The sequence below is a fragment of the Amphiura filiformis genome, chromosome 15, assembly GCF_039555335.1.
Source record: "Amphiura filiformis chromosome 15, Afil_fr2py, whole genome shotgun sequence".
In the NCBI taxonomy this organism is placed as follows: domain Eukaryota; kingdom Metazoa; phylum Echinodermata; class Ophiuroidea; order Amphilepidida; family Amphiuridae; genus Amphiura; species Amphiura filiformis.
Window position 1 is genome coordinate 624,827 of NC_092642.1, and position 20,143 is coordinate 644,969.

General features: G+C 36.9%; 3 protein-coding genes across 3 annotated transcripts; all 3 read right to left on the reverse strand.

The window, feature by feature from the left end:
* Positions 1–1,750: 1,750 nt before the first annotated feature.
* On the reverse strand, positions 1,751–8,758 carry LOC140171118 (uncharacterized). The gene is made up of 7 exons (XM_072194300.1): positions 8,600–8,758; positions 7,457–7,534; positions 6,597–6,864; positions 5,730–5,837; positions 5,178–5,279; positions 2,921–3,106; positions 1,751–2,443 (listed from the first exon to the last, which is right to left on the reverse strand). Exons 1-7 carry the CDS (start codon positions 8,732–8,734, stop codon positions 2,424–2,426), a joined length of 897 nt encoding a protein of 298 aa, XP_072050401.1. The 5' UTR covers positions 8,735–8,758; the 3' UTR covers positions 1,751–2,423.
* Positions 8,734–10,262, reverse strand: LOC140172037 (uncharacterized). Its single transcript, XM_072195384.1, has 4 exons — positions 10,158–10,262; positions 9,880–9,948; positions 9,380–9,616; positions 8,734–8,754 (listed from the first exon to the last, which is right to left on the reverse strand). The coding sequence occupies exons 1-4, from the start codon at positions 10,197–10,199 to the stop codon at positions 8,734–8,736; spliced, it is 369 nt and encodes a 122-aa protein (XP_072051485.1). The 5' UTR covers positions 10,200–10,262.
* A 1,934-nt stretch (positions 10,263–12,196) lies between these two features.
* Positions 12,197–20,142, reverse strand: LOC140172096 (probable serine/threonine-protein kinase qkgA). Its single transcript, XM_072195444.1, has 6 exons — positions 20,081–20,142; positions 17,652–17,709; positions 17,095–17,309; positions 15,313–15,375; positions 13,138–13,329; positions 12,197–12,381 (listed from the first exon to the last, which is right to left on the reverse strand). The coding sequence occupies exons 1-6, from the start codon at positions 20,081–20,083 to the stop codon at positions 12,232–12,234; spliced, it is 681 nt and encodes a 226-aa protein (XP_072051545.1). The 5' UTR covers positions 20,084–20,142; the 3' UTR covers positions 12,197–12,231.
* Position 20,143: the final 1 nt, after the last annotated feature.

Below are 20,143 nucleotides of genomic sequence, written 5' to 3' on the forward strand. Positions count from 1 at the left end.
AAGATTTCGTTAATGTGTGTTCGGTGTTGAACAGTGTGTGAAGTCCAGATTCATCAGATCATTGATACAAAAAGACATTGTTTTTGTCATTTGAATAAAAACAAGCAACTACATTACTTTTGTACGAACATATCGAGGGGTCAGTGACACAAAGACGTAAGTCCATTTTTTGCGAAAATGAGATTATAGCGTAACAATTCATCTCAGCGTAACAATTAAAGATGTATCTCCAACAAATCGCCCTTTGTTGTTCAATTATTGGGCTAATTAAATAAAACCAAAATGGAGTTACGTCTTTGTGTCACTGACCCCTCGATATTAGAACTTTAATCATCATCTACATACAGTAATCACCAACTTCAGGTTAAAACATCTCACACAATGCTACTTTATAGCACAATGATTAACACTGATTTATTCAAAACCATTCTCATGTCAGTGTAAAAATATTTAATATTTAAAGTATTTCCAAAATATTGACAAAACTTTATAAACGAAACTAGTCTTGGTGTTTTGTTTCCAATTTGTTCAATTTCTTTACAAATTTACATTTTTTTATTTGATCCATGTTCAGTTGACACATGGGGAAGAAGTCAGCTTTGTAAGGCTACAAAAATTGTTATGTCTCAAAGCCATTCAAGGCTGTGATAGGGTTAGGGTTATTTTTTGTGAATCATTCCGATGGTAAATAAAATATAGCTACAAGTACATTTACAATGTAAGCACAGCAGGGTGTCATGGAAGGGGAGGGCATTAAATGCTGACAGTGATGTCACTAAATGATGAGAGTGATCAATGTGACATGCCAAAAATGATTTTTCCCGTAAAATGCAGGGTAACCATAAAATATTTGTGCAAACATTTTAAAACTAAATCAAGAACTCTGAATGTCCCTTACGATATCAATGAGGCTAACCTACTAACTTGCAAATTTGTCTTAAAAATATCATTTTATCAACGTAATAATGCTGAAAATCTAACATCAAATCCAAGAAAATGAGATTTTTTTGACATTACACATTACAGTACATGTTTAGCTCTGTTTGATCAATTGAAGGGACATTCAGAGATTTTGAGTTGGTCAAATTTTCTACAAATGCTGTTTCATGGAGATCCCATTTTAAATTCAGAGTCTGCACAAATGGTGTTGGCATGTCATATTATATTGTCACAATTGTAATTATACAATTCACTGGGGTTGTAATGGTATCATTTAGGCTTTTATTTTATCTACCATCAGAAAGGGCATGCAGCAACTGAGTATTATCATAAAATAAAAAATTCTTATTGTGCTCAACAGCAGGAAGTTAATTATATTTTCACAGTGTGTTTTCGACATAAAAAAATTATGCAATTAAAACCAATTAACAAAAATGATTATAACATTAAAAGTAAAACATACTTGATTGTTGAAGAAACTTTAACAAAAACGTTACACAATGATACCAACATTATTACATTTCGTTCCTGTTTAAGAGTAACTACATTAACACAGGATTAATAGTAACTACAAACACAAGATTTCACACGGACGGACAGATCGACAGACAACAGTGATTTTACTGGCTTACTCTATTCTATAGCGTAAGACAATTTTTTTATGCTTTTTCAATATTTGGCGCCCTTTTTTCCTTGCTAATTCGTTTTGCCGCCCCTTCGTTTTTGCCGCCCCTGTTTTTGCCGCCCCTTCTTCTTCCGCCGCCCCTTCGTTTTTGCCGCCCCCTACTTTTGACCCCGGGGGCTGGCGCCCCAAAAGCCCCCCCCCCAAATACGCGCATGACCATAAATACAAATTTACATAGGAAGTATAAAAATATGGTGGCGATGCAAATTACCACTACAAACTTATCTACATAGGGAGTATAAAAATATAAATATGATGGTGATACAACATATTGTACTGTCTGTGGTGTTGTACCACAAATACAAATTAACTACATAGGAAGCATGCAAAATATGGTGATGATTCAATCACCATTACCAGTTAACTACATATTAAGTATATAAAATATGGTGGCGATGAAACATATTGCAAACAACGCTTGACTGTTGCATACAAATTAACTACTCACAATGATCCGAGTACTGGTTTAAGTCACACTGTGACATAAAAAAATTTCATCATGCAATATCTTGATATTTTAGCTGTATTCTACAGCAATAATCTTAATATGATTGATTAATAAGAATATTGAAGAAAATTTTTGTTAGCTGCAAATCACTGCCTCGCATGCGTAAAAATAATTCCAAATCGTCCAGATTTTAATGATTTTGTGAAAATTGCGATTACTAATATATGTAGATATAGATATGCTGTGATGAGTATCAGTCTATGGTATCAGCCTCTCTCAATGCTCTCCAAAGTGAAAGACCACGGTCAGTGCAGGTTCAATTACCAATCGATACACACATTGCCGGCGACTTCACTTGACAGGCTTTCTCGCTGCAGCAGACAAGTGTAAAACAAAGGATATAATTGCACTTCATTATGCAAATTACTTAGTACTATACGATTATATTGTGCATTGAGGTTGATCATGCAGTATTTTCAGAGATAAATTAAAGATTAACATGATTAATAATCTGCTTTAAGTGAAAGACTTACAACTGACACTCTTGACTCTATGAAACTTCTATTAGAAAATATTTAAATCATATTCAGAATATCTCCATCATACTGTATGGCATGGAGTGGAATATTTAAGGCAGGTTATTTATTAGAAAGTTAATGTAGATGTATTTAAGGTAAGAAAACATGTTGTGGATGCAAAAGAAAAACCCAGGTTTTAATATTGGCCAAGTAGGTAACACTTAAACCCGTTAAAAGTTGAGGGTATTCAACACCAGGTAAAGTTATAGTCTTCAATTATTTTTATATAAATTTCATATTATAAACCAAGTTTTGTATGAATATACTTACCACCTTTGACATGAGCCTCGATATCTCTGAGCAGACCAGCCCAGTTTCCATCCAGCATTTCATCGGTGTCTACACGGTAATACATTTTTGCACCTATGATTGGACCTAGCCAACTAGATGGTTTGAACGTCCCATCTATTTTCAGAGGAATGATAGGTTTTTTTGTAGTGTATGCATATTCGGCTTCTGAAATAGAAAACAACAGGTCTTTAGGTTAGTATGCTGCTAACATGGATTTCTTGATGCAAATAAAGCAAAAGGTTGTTTATATAGGAGGAGATGCATCGGACTGGGTACGTGTCCAATCAGGCGTTCCGCAGGGCACTGTACTCGGTCCTTTGCTTTTCTTATTATATATCAATGACCTCCCGGACTAAATTGTCTCCACTGTCCGACGTTTTGCTGATGATTATGTTCTTTACTCAATCAGCAATATTAATGACACAGACGCCGACAAACTCCAAAAGGACCTTGACAGACTCTGTAGCTGGGAACAACCATGGTTAATGAACATAGACAAATGTTTCGTCTTAAAGGTCACAAACTCCAAAGGAATTAAAACAACATACATACTATAGTATTTGTTATAGTATTCTTTGCATTTTGATTGTTTAATTATTGTCTAATTGTATATTGATATATATCGTGTGATCTGGACCTCTTGGGAGATCAGTACTTATGTATTGAAAGAGCTTACCAGAATAAAGATAGATTGAATGAATAAATGGTTCCATTCTTAGTAAAAAAAAATAACACACATATCTTGGTGTAGACATCTCAAACAACATGAAATGAAAAAATCACATCAGTCAAGTAGCTCCAAAGCTAACAGATCACTGGGTTTTATAAAAAGAAATCTACGGGGATGCATTGAAGACATCAAGAACATGGCTTATAAATCATTGGTGCGACCTTCCATGGAGTACTGCGATGCAGTCTGGTACCCTTACACTGCGTACCAAATATACCAACTTGAAGCTCTATGACAGGCGTAGCAGTGTCACCGACATGATGGCGGATCTGAAATGGCCACCAAGTACTATCTACCAGACGAAAAATATCACGTCTTAGCCAGTTCCAGAAAGCCTACGAAGGTCACCTGGCCATTCTGGTCCAAACCTTACTGCACCCAGTAACACGCTTGACCAGAAACAACCACAGCAAAGCCTTCATACCACCACAACCATCTAGGAACACCTACAAATTTTCATTTCTACCAAGGGCTGTCACCAAGTGGAATGTACTGCCAGAATCAACAATAGCAATAATTGACCCTACAGCCTTCAAAGCACATCTACTAGAAATCTACAAATTGAGATTTAAAAACAGCACACACACCAAATCCAGTTTATTTTCCCCACCTGGGGTGTTTAGCCGTACAGATCTTGAACTAGATACTGGCCTTCAGATATTATTAAAGCCTATATTTGTCTGATGATTTCAGTTCTCGACCTGCAGCCATTTTTAGTTCTTGGCTGTGAGTTGCAGGCAAATGATTCTCTTTGTAGAGGCATTACTATTCTTCTCCTCAAATTTTTGTTTATTAGATTCTGCATGGGATGCAATTGACATAATTGGGTTTATCATACATGGACGTGGTAAATGGGTGTGTGTGACGTCATTATAATGTAAAACTAATCCTGTTAAATGTTTTATTACTTGAACTAACCCAAAAACATCAATTTCCATATTACACAGCTATCTTTTTTTTCTTTCCAAGTTCTTCTGGCCATCACTAAACTTAATGGCTCTTCTGCCACAAATAATATAACACAGTGATGTCACTTGCATTGGTATTAGCCAGTATATATGGGGTGTTCACATATTTAAACCCGGGGGTTAAACATCATTAAGTGGTCACTTCTGGTCTAAGATACCTTAAAAATTCTTCTTCTGCCACAAAATGACTTAGCACAGTGATGCCACTGATGCGGTATAAATTGATTTGGGGTTAAAAGTAATTACAGGGTCATTTCCGGTCCAAGACAAAATACCTTCAAAGTGCCTTTTCTACCACAATAGTATAGCAGAGTCACACCACTTGCACATATATATTGACAATAGCCTGTTTCTCTGTCATGCTCGCTTATTTGGGGTAGGGTGGGGGGGGGGGTGGCGGCGTCAAAGGCCATTAGTCAGAGTCTGGTGTTTTGGATCAAACATGATACGACTGGTACGTACGCAGTCTGTGACTAAAATCTCTAGTTGCATTTGTCTTTAAATTGGTGATAAAAAAGTGCAAAAAAAATTATCATACCTGAGCGGCAGTTTTGGCTGTCTTGGTACTTCTGTGATATACAGGTGAGAACAACATCAGCATTTTCCACTGCTTTTCCCATGCTTTCAAGAATACTCCCTTCTGTGAAAACAAAAACTAATTAACTTTATACATGAATTTGCAGGTAGATTTGATTCACTTCTTTTGCGTTCATGACGCCATAAGACACAGCATTGACCATGTTGACTCGAAAACAGAAGCAGGCTTTTTATAAATAAATACAAATCCTTGATTTATTAGCAATGAAATATTGGTCTTTTTGTTTAATTTGCTTATTAACCATTTTAATTTTTTAGAAATCTTTTTCACAATTGTATGTTATTACATTCATCTTTCCCTTCATAATATCATTTGATTTTAGAATTAATGATTCACTCTACCAAAATATCAGGCTAGGTTGTCAGTGGAAGCAGTATTTTTCATAAAATAGCCTCTGCATGGTTAAGACAATTATATGCACAATTCAAAGAACGTGTTCATAATATAGAATATCCATTCATAATTGGAAAGATATTGGAAATCAAAACCTACCCATTTTCTCAATATCCATCCACACACTGTAGCCTGCATGTCTCAGTTTATCTCTCAACTTTATCATTCTATCTTGTGCATCCCATTGGTAGCTTATCATCAGCTGACCTGAAATTATTTTAAAAAGGGACTCTTTATTTCATGTGAATTTCGTGTGACTTGAATAACACACAAAGGGGTTGTTTTTAAGATTTTGCTTCCAGTCGGACAACCAACCAGACAGCCGACCAAATATATAAGCCGAATGAGGCCGAATAGAACTCATTGTTGTGGAGTCAAATTTGACAAAAACTAGGGTGTAAATATAATTCAAATATCATAATACAATATTAAAGGCATTGTGTAAGGCCTTATTTTGACCCCATACTACCGAGCCATATTTCTATACAGGCACTTAACTTAGGGTATCAAGATAATAAATATTGCAGAGTGGCAAAGGCCAGGGCAAGGACAGATGGCGCCCGCCTCTTGAAGGGAGTAACTGCCGACCTGCTCCCATAATGACCTTCTGAAGCTCCTAGATTATGCTCTTCAAAACCGTGGCTATTTTTGAGGGGTAAACATAGTCAACTTCGTAATTGGAATGTATTGTCCATGAAGCTTTACTTCAAATGAAAGACCAGTTTCCTTTCTTCACCCCCCCCCCCCCCTGGCAAAAGAGGGGGGCATGGTCCCCTTCGTCATCCCACTGCAGCTACATGGATATAACAAGGTCAGGCACAAACCAGTAATAGCTATAATTGATAGCATTGATTGGTACAATTATTAGCCATAAAATAAGTAAATGGAAAGTTCTCAAGAATCGTCAGACAGCAAGTGTACAAATGCACGATAGGCAAGTAGAATATTACAAGTACTTTGACATACCTGGAATTGCTGGATTAGTAGTGACTGGACTTGATGGATTAGTAGAGACTTCTTGATGCTGACAAAACTTCTGCTTGACAGGTCCTTTGGCGATCAATTTGCCTCTACAGCACTGAACACTTCTGGAATCATCTGATAAGAACTTATCCAGATCTATGTAATGTTGATCCCCACTTTTACAGGGGCATGCTATACAGAATATATACTGTATTCTTGGAGCCCATGTCGTCTTGATATCTGCTAGAGACTCCTCTAGGAAGTCTTTTACCTGGAAATTAGTAAGACATGAACAATGTGATAACATTGCCATCATCAAGATTAGCATTAATATTGGTTCAGGCTTTGTGATTAGATGGGGGATTGGTTTAGGCTTTAGGCTTTCGATTAGCATTTGGCTTAGGATTGACTTGGGCTTTACAAATAAGGTTAGTATTAGGATTAGGGTTGGGTTAGGCTTAAAGATTAGCATTTGGATTAGGGTTGGGTTAGGCTTTAATATTAGCATTTGGATTAGGGTTGGTTTTGGCTTTAGGATTATGATTACCATTAGGAGTAGGGTTGGTTTAGGATTAGGATTAGGATTCATAGTTGGCTAGCATTAAAATTGGTTTAGTTGACTTCAAATTTGATTGAAATGCCATGTTAGGGGGTGGTTTCAGTTGTGAGCCTAAGGCCTAATTCTTGTTGAGTCATTCCATAAGTTTCACTACCAGCGTAATACTTACTTTAGCTATTGTGTTTGGACTGGCAGTTGTTCTAGTACTCAAGGCATCACCTACTATTACTTTAGGTACGACAGACACCTATATTATATTCTTGTTGAGTCATTTCTGAAGTCTTACTACAAGCCTTATACTTACTTTAGCTGTTGTGTTTGGACTGGCAGTTGTTCTAGTACTTGAGGCATCACCTATTATTTCTGCAGGTACAACAGATACCTGTTATAAAGAAATTCATATTAACAATTGCCTTCAAGTACTTCAAATTGTTCCAAAACTAAGGAAAAAATTTTATCTCCCTCCAGTCTTCAAAAGTGAATCATACACGTGACTTAGATTGTAGATCCCCTCGTCTCTGTTCATTACTCGTTGCCCAGTCAAAACTCCTTACTGTGTTCATGAAGTCTTGTGGAAGTTGTGAGTTAAACTATGTTGGGGAAACCAAAAGAACTTTTGGCACGCGTTTAGATGAACACAGGAGGGAGGCGGAGAAAGCGAGTCAACAAAAATACACAAGGTCAAAGAGAAAAGAATCCGAGAGCCATTTTAAGAACTCAGCGATAAGTGGGGGAGTCTAAAATCTATTAAATGATCCATATTTGAAAACTACAAGCAAGACTAACATCGCTACCGGAAGTGACATAACTTCCCGCCAGCCATCAGCTGTTGGATCATCACAACAACACCAAGCTTTGATAAAGTCAATGGGTTACTGACGAAACTGTCAGCAAGAAAAACTAGTAAGTTTTCTACAAATTGGTTTTGACAAAAGAAAAACTCTCTTAATACGACATTATATGTGAAATTGAAGATTTCGGCCCGTTTCTCAACCGTTTGCCAAAATTGACGGATGGTGTTGATTCTGTGCCCAAATGTCATCAAATTTGATTTTCGCCGCAGCACATAGTGGCGCATGTTGATCGTAAGTCAGTATGTGAAACAGAAAATATTAGATTTTGACGGAATTGTTAACAAAGGTCAATTTATTAAAGTTATAAATTAAGTATAGTTGAGCTTTCTTACTTGGTCGTTAAAGAACTTCGTATTTAAAGCCATTGGACCAAATATCATAAAAAGGACCAAAATCACCCTACGCCACTATGTGTTGCAACCGACGATTTTGGTCCCTTTTAATTGTAAAAATATGGGGGCATTTATTAAATGGGGGTTTAATAGAGCAAATATTCAATAAATTTAGAAACAATCTTCAGACCAGGTATTTCTTGGGTCTACATGCAGTCTTGTTAATAATTTTAATAATTATATTATAATCATTTTCCATACCATAATGTGTTTAGAGATGACTTGAAGTCTAAACTGATGTTGATCATCTGCGTAGAAAGTACTTGAAACACGTCCCAAAGCAGGAGCATGCACTGCATCTCCTTGTCTTTGAGACCATTCTAGTGCACGGGCCATTAGTCTGCATACAATTCCACCTGAAAACAAATATAGGGAAAACATCATGATAAACATCAACAATGATAAAAGCTGAGAATGTTGCTAATGAAATCAGATTGAAAAGTATCCGTATTGCATTAAAATGTAGGTAAAACAGACATCAAAATCTAAATAGGTTTTTCAAACAGACAATAATCTTGCAGGTGATTACTGGCACAAAGATCATATAGTCACAGTAATTGCCTCTACTCTGACTGAATTTGCCTGCCTTAATAGTGGGAGGGATGGGGCTTCAACACTTCTTTAGGGAAAAATTAAGTTGTAGAAGCCTAATTTATACCTTCAACCAAGAAATTGAATACGGATCAGTTCCTAAAGTTATGCTCAAGGTGAGTGGAGTGACAGGAGCCATATGTTTCCAGTGTTAGTCATTTAACTAAACAACTGCAGTGCACTTCTCAATATTAATGCAGTGTTCTTCTCAATATTAATACATTGATTTTATATTAAATGAGTCTAGAAAGCCAATAATTCTTGCAGTTCTTGAGCCAAGGCCAATATTGTATCTAAAAAAACGTCCGTGGTATTTTTCCCCCTCAAAAGAAAAATCATGCACATGGGGCGGAAATGACACCCCTTATGTTGGGATCTTCTTTATAGAACCTTACCATTCTTCTCTTTATTTGTCTCAATTTTGAGTACAAATACCGCTAGGTAATGCTCCTTAATAGTAAATATATTTGAAAGAAATATAAAAATACCTGGTAAAAAGGAAAAGAAATTGATGTAGAAAACATTGCTTCCTTCAGAAATGACCGGATCTGCATTTCTGTCTGTAGTTACTTGAAGTCTTGATGGTACGTAGTAACATACAGTGGATGGCTCTGAGCTGGCTTCATTCTGTAAAGGAATGAAAAATAATCAACAAATCAAACAATTTTGCATTATTATAACATAGTCCTACCCAATTGTTACCATTAATTTTCTCAATTGCAGTCATTCACATACACATAAGTGACAGTAAGTTGAAGTTGATGTCATTTGTACAATCACTGTGAGCTACTGTGTACAGAGACACAATATAATCATATCAGTGTAGTCCTGGCTTACCACACAGATTGCACTGCTGTCTGACTGTGAATGTAATAATGCTTCTTAATTACCTTTTGATATGATGAATCTTGTTTCACTAACAAGTCATATTTTTCCATCAGCTCCAACAAAGCAGATTTCTGAAACATACAAATGATGTAATATTAATATTGGTGCAGTAAGTAAAAAAATCACATGTTATCATTTGTTTTTCAAATGTTTTCATATGCCAAAATCTGTTAAGGGCCAAGGTCTGCGAATCTTATAGCACCTGCAAATTTTCACAGGCATTTGGTAAGAGGGCCAGTCATATCTGCTCATATGACAGTATGTTTTTTTCAAGAATTACCTTCTTCCCAGAGTCATCTCTTCCAATGATATTTCTCCACATGTAGGTGATGAGACTATCCTGCAGGACCCCTTCATTTTCTAGCCTTGCCCATGCGTCTGCATCTATGGCTCTCTGAATTGAAGCGCAAAATAAAATATTTACAAGATTACTAAAACATTTCCTGTCAATTCTTTTTCCCTATCATCATTGAACTAAACTGTTGAAATTTGTCTTAGGCACCAGAAACAAATTTGCTCGATCTTTGGATCGACTGTTGATGCTGCTTCGATACTTGTTATTAAAGAACTATCAACTAACTTTAAGGCTAAATTAGAGAATAAACGATTGGAATTTTTATTTTGACTATCCTTTACCGTGTGATAGACGACAGGCAGGTCCAATATTTTTCTTAGTCATTTTTGAAATGATAGTATTAGGTTTATTGTAACCAATAACAACGGTTATATAACTATAATATATATATATATCTGTTTATTAAATAATACACACCCTTTCTTTTGTGGTCAAGATAGGTGATAACACTCCTGAATACATCGATGAGCCACCTAGGGTTCAATATGACAAGATCTCGGAGAGGTGGTTTGGCAAGGGGATGATACAGAATAACACCAAGGTCATGGTAGAATTGCAGCATTGTCTTCAATTCATCAGGAGATGAGACAGGAATGTCTTTTGCACCTTCTAGCTTTTGCACCTGTAAAAAGCATTATAACATTAAAAGAAGCTTGGTCATCACGAGGGGCAAAAGCCAGGTAATTGAGAAATTGGTCCCAGTCAAAGACAAAAACAGGGTCCTAAGAAGCTGAGCTGATTTGACATAAAATGTCTTTTTTTTCTGGCCCAATTCCACCCGAAAGTAATTTTCCAAGCGGGCAAAAGCTGTCAAAGAGATAATTGACGCACTGGCGTAAGATCTGCTATACCCTAACATGCAAAAAAAAATACATGCTAACATTCTTGATGTGCTATATATGCAGCAGTGGTAAGACTATCATTTTTTTAGGGGGGAAGAGGAACGAATTTTAAGAGGAGGAAAATCCAAAAATTTGCCTAAAATTGGTCACCGAAAAAGTTGAAGACTGTTAACATTTCTTATATTTACTAGGAGCAAAATGCCTCACAGAGTGCATCAACAATACTCAGTGCATCAACAATACTGCCTGCATCTTTCATCAGTCGCAGGTACTGGAGTGAGAAACTAAAGTCACTGTGAATTGGTGAAAAAACAAAGTACACTAAGTCGAAGAATTAAGGTACCAGTTACATTCACCCCTGTATATCTTGAACAAAAATTAATGTTAGCTCTGATTAATGATCCAAAGTCCAAGGAAGTAGCCAATTCAAAAGTTGCAGTTTTGCTCCATTGCATGCCCCATTGATTTGTACATAGAGCTTTCTCGAACAAGAGAACTAGCGCCGTGCCCCCACTGATTAGCACATTAAACAAGCGTCATGGTTTCCATTCCATTGATTAGAAAATGAAAGTTCAACTTTTGATTTCATTACTTTATTTCATAAACCTTTGCAGACTGTAGTTTCTTATCACATTCATTTACAATCACATGAAAACACTCCAATAGTTCAATCTTTCAAACTAATTCAAATTCAAATGTTAGAAAGCACTTGTTACCTCTCCTATCGTCAAGCAGTTGGTTCCCTGCTGAATCGTTTCTTTAACGCTTTCTTCAAATTTCAACCAGCGCAGTGGAATTTCTTCTCCCATGTATGGCTCCTTTTCTACAATGGCAGTTACTTTTTGCTGCAGTTCAGCGAGCTATCAAACAAAAGTGATTAAAGAATTATAAAAAAATTTGATGTACAATGAGTAGGGCATGGAAATAGAAACAAAAACAAAAAAGATAATTATGCAAAAGAAACAAGTGACTTTCCTTAAAATCCGCAATTTGTGCCTCTTCGTTTCCTAGTACTCCATGTTTACAGCTCTTCAAGATCCACAATTTTTCACAAATTCACCCTAATATTTCTGAATATTTTCTACCAAAGCAATATCATTATGTAAATAACCTTAATGATATTCAGCTCCACAACATCTGACTTTTAGTTCTCAATACTATTTTATTTGATATGCTGTTTCAATTGAGACACAACTTACCCTTTTATCACCAATGCTGTTTTCTATGGCAAAGAACTCCCTGACAACATGCTTACTGTAGCATTTCCCTTCCAGACTTTCTCCAATTATCATAAAAATCTGTTTAACCTATTGATAATGGAAAATCGAATGACGTTTGATTTATTACAGTATATAGCAAACATACAAACATGAAATTATATAGCGGGAGTTACCACAAATCAATGTTTTTTTCTTCACAAATACATCAATTTGGATCATCAAATTTCATGAACATTTTGGATTTTTGCTTGACAAAACCAAGTGAATTTTTACTCAGTACAATATTTCTTCCTACACGTCGGAGGACTTCATTAGGTATGACTGATATGGTCATCTGAACCACTAACCAAACAAGTATGAATGGTTTCCAGTGTTCTTTATTCTCTTTTGCAGACTTCAGAAGTGGATCGTAGACATGACTTTTATGAGGTGTGTGCCCTCCTCCATGTGTTATTGCCCCGTCTTCTTATCTCCATTGATTCTTGAACTTCTCTAGATCTTTTGTCATGCTCCCGCTCAAGGATCTTGAACACACATACCTCTTAAATCATGTACGATCCACTTCTAAAGTCTGCAAAAGAGACTAAGAAACACCGGAAACGACTCGGACTTTTTTCCGAGAAATTTGTTCATATGACCATATCAGTTATACTTGATGAAGTCCTCTGATGTGTAGGACGAAATATTGGAGTGAGTAAAAATTCATTACAGTAACTTTATTTTTTCTGGAAAGAAAATAATTAAAATAATCAACTGAACGACAATGAGAATACAGATAGCAATTGTTGTTTTTACTATTGAGTAGCGGATGCCGGCGCAACTCTCCCAAAATAAAATTCTTACCATCTCATCCCGAACGGCAGGTTTTTTGGCAAGACCTTTCTTATGTGTACCAACAATAAGTATCGGGGGTGATAACTGGTCCTGCTGAGATGATATACTCTCTGTTAGCTGCTCTAGACTTTCAGAAGTGAAGGCATATATAGACTGCATCCAGAAGTCCAAATTTTCTAGAAAATGGTTGTCCAGTTTTCCCTATACAACAAAACACAAATTATTAAGACAAACAAGAAAAGAAAAAGAAAAAGAAAAGAAAAGAATGTTATTACACTATTCCTATGGGTCAGATCATTCGTCACCATGATGTTCAATTCCATTTTTATGCGGATGATGTTCAGTTGTTTGTCGTCTTTGATCCTGCTATACCTGGTGATGCGGCTTGTGCCCTCTTTAAACTCATTAATTGCATCAATGAGCTGAGGGTGTGGCGTCAGAGTAACAAGCTCAAGCTCAATATGGCAAAAACTGAATATTTCATTGCCGCCTCTGCTACTCATTATGAATTGGTGAAGTTTTACACTCTTCACCTCGATGAGCATGTTATCAAACCCTCCGCCTCAATAAAAAATCTTGGCGTTGTATTTGATGGTGACTTGAAGATGTCCGACCATATCACTCAGCTTTGTCGGTCCCTTAATTGGCAACTACGGAATCTTGGCAGGATAAGACGTTTCATTGACTTCAACACGTGTAATAACATTGTGCGTGCCCTTATATTGTCTAGGATAGATTACTGTTCCTCCCTCCTTAATGGCATCCCTCAGAAAAACATTCAACGTCTGCAGGGTATCCAGAACAAATCTGCCCGCCTCATCTTTCAGAAGCCCAGATTCACTTCCACATCCCCATTACTTGCCCAGCTTCACTGGCTTCCTGTGGCTGAACGAATTAAATTTCGTACGCTTGTCCACACTTACAAATGTGTCAATCTGGATTCTCCTGAATACCCCCGTGAATACCTCTCTTCATTGCTCCATATCCGCCAGTCCTCATACTATCTCCGATCGGCTGGTAACTCGCTTGTTATCCCCAGAACCTTCAAACTGGCTGGGGATACTGCCTTTCTGTGGCTGGCCCCAGTCTTTGGAATAAGCTGCCAATAGTCATCAGAATGGCCCATAGCATTGGGACTTTTAAAAGTCTCCTTAAAACTCATCTCTCCGCCCAAATATGATGTTTCCTTCCTTCTGTCTTCTTCTCGCGCCTCGCATCCCTTGGAAATTTGTGCGCGTTATAAGTTCAGTATTTATTTATTATTAAAATGACCTCTGATGACCTTGAAAGAAATAATTCTTTTCATAAAAAATGTATGCACTAAGTTGAATAACAATCTATCTATTACAAACATTTGACCTTTGGTTGATCTTCGATGACCTTGAAGTGACCTCCATCATGTTTTTCATCATATCAATATCACATATGCTAATTTTCATTCAAATTGAACAAACTTTGGAATTGTACCCCTTTTTGAGATCACGTATTCAACCAACTTTAGTTGGACCAACTTTAAAATGTTACCCCCTTTTGACCCCAAAACGGACCATCCTCCATGTTTAAGAAAGAAAGATTAAGAAGCACTCGCATGCAGACCTAAACTCAGGGGAGCATGATGCCATAAGACTTTATATATAGGGTATCAAAATGATGGGTAACGGCAACTTAAAGCCATATTATAACATTTGCTGAGGAGGACGCCCTCACTAATTTTTTTAATTCATTTTTTAAATTGATTAAATTGTACTTTATTAAACCAATATAGCCTGCAAAAATCAAGACTCTAGGTGCTGTAATTTTGTCAAATCCGAGATTTTGAATGAAACGCCGGAACCGGCGCTTTATTATTATGATGGAATTATTAGTCGAACGCATACACGATGTTCATAACACACAGTACGTACACGGCGTGCGGGACGGTGATATACACAACAAAAGGTCGTACTATAACATGACCGAAGGTGTACGTATTGGCGACATGTGCGCTGGTAGTAAATTCCAATTTTTTTTGCTTTGCCGTAGTTGTTCGGCTCAAAAATAAAAAGGGATATATCTGACAGTAAAAGCTAACATTTTATGGCAAAGAAATGCTAATCTATTTTGTTTGAAAATATTATAATATGGCTTTAAATCTTCAAGTTTTGACAGAAGTTTGTTCTCATGGATATTGGAGAAGATTCTCACCTCAGAAAATCCTTCTTCAAGGTAGAAAACTACCATCATCACTGCTCTTCTGGATATAAACACCTGGAATAGAGACAACACACATTTGTTACATTGAATACAAGAATTAAAGGGAAAACATACTTTATTGCTAAACCTCATAAATATTCATGATATTCATGAGCTACATGTATAAATCATGATATATAACTCATACAACGATTCTTGTTATTTGCTTGGCCAATTATTATTGATGGTTTTTGCTATTTTTAAAGTCGGCTCAAAAAGACTATTGTACTTCGTGCTAGTGCAATAGCAGAGCTAATAGGCACATTAATTTTCCATATGGAAAGGTTTCTATACAAAACCATTCTCTTATAAATCATCATGGGCAGTTTCCACCTCGATTCACCTGAGCACACATTTTCGTCCAAGAGCTCTCAAGCAAGCAGTGAATTGTCACCACACAGTCTTTGATTACACTACACGGTTGAGTGCATAGCATCGTAAGAGCTATGTAGCTTCTAGCTGAAAATGGGCCTCTTTGATTGGTTTTTGTCGAAACCTCAAGTGTTTCCTTCATCCAATCACATTTGTTTTATATCAAATGAAAGCTAACACTTCCCCCTAAAAACACTTTTCATCACTAGGTCAACAGTTAACGCAATTGAATGTTATAGCAAGGCGAATGTGGTAAATCTGTTGAAAACTACCTATCCAAGCACATTTTTTGACCAAAATGTAGGTTTTAGAAGTCAAAACCTCAAGTGTTCCTTACAATATTTTTGAAATTTTATGTCATTAAATGAAAAAGCACACTTGTAGTGTCCATATACTAGAGTAACTAGAATGAGTAATGGCCAGTTCTCTTTAAATTGCAGATCTTGCGCAAAAAGTTACTATTTTCGCCTGTTCTGTTTTTTCATACGGTTGTAAATTCAATGAAATATGACTTTGCTAAAGAGCGCTTACAAATTGATATGTATTGCACTTACGCACAGCTACCATGGTAACGCGGACAACCGCAAACGTATAGCATGCAGTGACCACCTCATTTCGCCAATTATAGGTGTGGGTGTTGCTTCTAAAACAAGGTGGTTCTCGAACCACTAGTCTCGCCTGCTTTTGCAATCACTGGTTTGGGCAATTAATAACTAGGAGATACCATCAGTTGTGAGCAATGTGTTCAGGGAATGTCATTATGTGAGCAATTTGCAACAATCTATGGCAATTTGACTTCGAATGAACCAAAAATGACCTTGACATTGTTTGTCTCTCTATGGTGGACGCGTCTACCAAATTTTTTGCAAGTTGTTCCCACAAGTTTTCATAAACCTGCAATAATCTATGCAGATTTGAACCCGAAGGACCCCAATATCACCTTGACATTTTTGTCTTGCTACAGTGGTCGTTCCCAACCAATCTCATGAACCTGCAACAATCTATAATGATTTTACCTGGATGACCCCAAAATGACCTTTTTGACTCACTAGAGTGGTCATCCTCGCTACATTTCATGAACCTGCAACAATCTATGGGGATTTGTCTTTGGATGCAGATTTGAACCCGAAGGACCCCAATATCAACTTGACATTTTTGTCTTGCTACAGTGGTTGTTCCAAACCAATCTCATGAACTTGCAACAATCTATAGCAATATGACCCGGATGACCCTGAAATGACCTTCACATTTATTCCCATCACCAAATTTCATGAACCTGTAACAGTCTACGGCGATTTGACCCTGGATAACCTCAAAATGACCTTGACATTTTTTTTTGTCTCGCATTGGGATTTATCTCACCTGGTGAGTAGAGTAATATAGTTCCTGGCCTGCAAAGTCCCACATGCTAAAAGTCACTTCTTTTTCTTCAGATTTGTCCAAACCTTGCTCAAGTTTCCCTGCAACAGCCTTTGATAATTCATCAGGAATTTTCACAATCTCTGGTTTCTCATGCTGACCTACGACTTTTGGTGACTCATTGGGCATTTTTACTGCTTCTGGTTGGTTTGGAGTTTCTGAAAATTGCATTAAAACAAACAAAACAAAATCAAGATTAAGCTAAATAATGAATATTTTAATATGTTACTCAATGAAAGCCAGTGGCGTAGCTAGGGGGTATAATGGCGCCCCCAATTCTTGAAACCATTGGGCTCGAAGAAAATGTCCACAATACAGCCTACCACTAATAATAAAGTTGATCGGTCTTAAACTGTTCTTTAAAATCATCTTGTGCTGAAATGCGCGCGAAGCGCACGAACATTTCATCGCTTGGAGGGGGTGCAAAATTGATACAAAATTGGTCAGTTCAGGCCACATGACCCCACCCCAACCCGCCTCAAAACTTAAGTTTAATTTACCTAAGTCATCAGCTGAAACTGATTGATCCTTCATCACATCTTTAGTCGCTGACAGTTTCTAAGGAAAACGGAGAAAGGGAAAAACAACATAACTACAAACAATTACAATCTGCAAGCTGAGACACTAATAGCCATAATTTTTCCAGATGGGTGTGTGTACAGGCTGAGTCAAAAAGAAGTAAACCCGTGTTTGAAGGGCTGTAACTCGAGATCGGCAAGGATAAAAATAAAAAATACCACTGGAAAGAGCAAATTCTACCCGTCTAAATAAAAGAAAGAATTGTTGCAATTGCTCACAGCAAACTAAAGTTATACTCATTTGAATACAACCACCCATTTTTGTAGCTGCACACGGCTAAATGATTTTCATCCATTTCAATTTCGACGAATCAGCAAAGTGTTAACATGATTTATTGTTGAAAAGAGAACTTTTGCTTTTAATTAATGGCAACAAAGTCCATGAGGGTACTATAGTTTGTAGGGATACCAATTCAAGTCTTTACGAACGATCCGGCAGAGGCTTGATTGGGGAATGTTGGATAAAGGATTGAGCCGATCTTTGGTCTTGCTGTAACGCATGTCACTCTAGCAATGTTCACTTGTGATCTAGCAGTTCGTGGTCTGCCTAAAGCTTCCGGGCGTCTGTTCCTTAGTGTCCCATGCACATTGAGCTTGTTCACATTCTTATATACTGCTCCCTTACATGAAACCCGGATAGCTGTAGGAAATTGGAGACGAAAAAGACGCTGAACTTCAGTGGGACTCTATACTTTCATGATACTTCGTCGACAGAAACGTGCGCTCCCGTACGGTAAATTGTGGTACCAAGTTGTCATTTGGCCCGTTTTATTTTAATGTAGTGCAATGAGGTAAAATTCATATTGAAAAAAGCCCTTTAACATGTAGGAATTATTGATCGAAACTACACCTACCACAGAACTTAATTTGAATTTGAATATCGCGCCTTACCAATCAATATAATAGGTAGGCCCCTACTTGGGAAGTGAAACCGTGTGCAGCTACAAAAATGGGTAGTTGTATTCAAATGAGTATAACTTGAGTTTGCTGTGAGCAATTGCTACAATTCTTTTTTTTTATTTATTTAGACGTGTACAATTTGCTCTTTCCAGTGGTATTTTCATTTTTAGCAGATTCCTTACAGATCTTGAGTTACAGTCCCTCAAACATGAGTTTACTTCTTTTTGAGGGGCTAAGCGGCTTTCATAGGGACAAAATCTAAAATATAATGTCAGCTAGTAACCCACAGGATGGAGGGGGGAGGGGGCAACATGTTCCACAGGGGGCGGTTGCTCTCTGCGCCCTGTGGAACTTCTTTGTTGTTGTGTGTAAGTTACAGTTTCATCATCTCGGCGGGAATTGTTGGGCTTTATCACTACGCCAAAAAGTAGACCCATGTTAACAGCGATATAGTTAACCTGCCCGATCTATATTGTGCGTATTAAATAAAGTAGATAAAGAATAGGACTTGCATTAATAATTCGTGATACTTCGAGCGAGATGTCACGAGACAATTCTCGAAATAAAATATATTGACATTAATCCGCGATGTTATAAGGCCCGCCGATTACGAGCTCATCAACCTATACTGCTGAACATTGCTAAAGGCGTTATCATCGACTGCGAAATCACAAAATGAAAGCTTAAAAGTGAATTACAAGCCTGAAGCCTTTACAGTTCTCATCAGGTTTTGTTTTTTCAAAATTTATAAAAAGTTGACAAAGAGGGGAAGAAACAGTAATGCTTTAAATATTGCATATTGCAATTGCATATTGTAGTTAGTGTCCATACAGATACCTCCAACATTAATTGACTAGAATGGTTTATTTATCTCACTTTTGGTCTTATTATAAGATATTGCAGAGTATGTTTGCACACATACAGGTATAGGCCTTAAAAACCGCATTAAAGCTAAATTTATGATGATTTATTTTAGATGTCCTGATTTAGCCAGTCATTTTCGTGCCTTTGAAGCCATATTGTACGATCTTATAATATGAAATTGGTTAATTTTTTCAAAATTTTTGGGTTGCATATTTGTAATGTTTACACATGTCCCAACCTGGAATCGGCCATATTTGTGTCTTTGTGGGTCAACAGAGCAAAGTTTGACATAAAGTCATAATTTCAACAAATTATGACTTTATGTCCTCCCATAGAACTGCATGTTCAATGGCCAAAATAACCAGTGTTATATCAGCTTAAAATGGACAGCAACCCTTCCCGGCAGTTATTACTAATATTATTTCAACATTTTGAATAAAGAATAAGAAAAGTACAATTTGACGGACGGAAATCGTACGTTAAGGCTTTATTAAAGTTCAAAAGCTTTTTCATGAGGAAAGATGATACCCTGGTGAACTGTAGAAAATAATGAATATATACATGTATAACAATGTCCAATGACGTACCATTTTCTGTGTATGTTTAAATGTCGTGTGATCAGGTCTTGATTCTTGAAGATGTGTCTCAAT

What these genes read in the sequence shown, in the direction of transcription:
- LOC140171118 (XM_072194300.1), bottom strand. Translation starts at nt 8,734, where the DNA reads ATGGCCCGTGCACTAGAATGGTCTCAAAGACAAGGAGATGCAGTGCAT. An exon ending in TCATCTCTAAACACATTATG is followed by an intron (nt 7,535 to 8,599) that starts GTATGGAAAATG and finishes TCTTTATAACAG; the next exon opens with GTATCTGTTGTACCTGCAGA. An exon ending in CAGCCAAAACTGCCGCTCAG is followed by an intron (nt 3,107 to 5,177) that starts GTATGATAATTT and finishes TTTCTATTTCAG; the next exon opens with AAGCCGAATATGCATACACT.
- LOC140172037 (XM_072195384.1), bottom strand. Translation starts at nt 10,199, where the DNA reads ATGTGGAGAAATATCATTGGAAGAGATGACTCTGGGAAGAAG. An exon ending in GAGATGACTCTGGGAAGAAG is followed by an intron (nt 9,949 to 10,157) that starts GTAATTCTTGAA and finishes TGTATGTTTCAG; the next exon opens with AAATCTGCTTTGTTGGAGCT. An exon ending in ATAAAGAGAAGAATGGTAAG is followed by an intron (nt 8,755 to 9,379) that starts GTTCTATAAAGA and finishes ATTTGTTTTCAG; the next exon opens with GTGGAATTGTATGCAGACTA.
- LOC140172096 (XM_072195444.1), bottom strand. An exon ending in AGTTTCAGCTGATGACTTAG is followed by an intron (nt 17,310 to 17,651) that starts GTAAATTAAACT and finishes TGCAATTTTCAG; the next exon opens with AAACTCCAAACCAACCAGAA. An exon ending in CTGCCGTTCGGGATGAGATG is followed by an intron (nt 12,382 to 13,137) that starts GTAAGAATTTTA and finishes CATTATCAATAG; the next exon opens with GTTAAACAGATTTTTATGAT.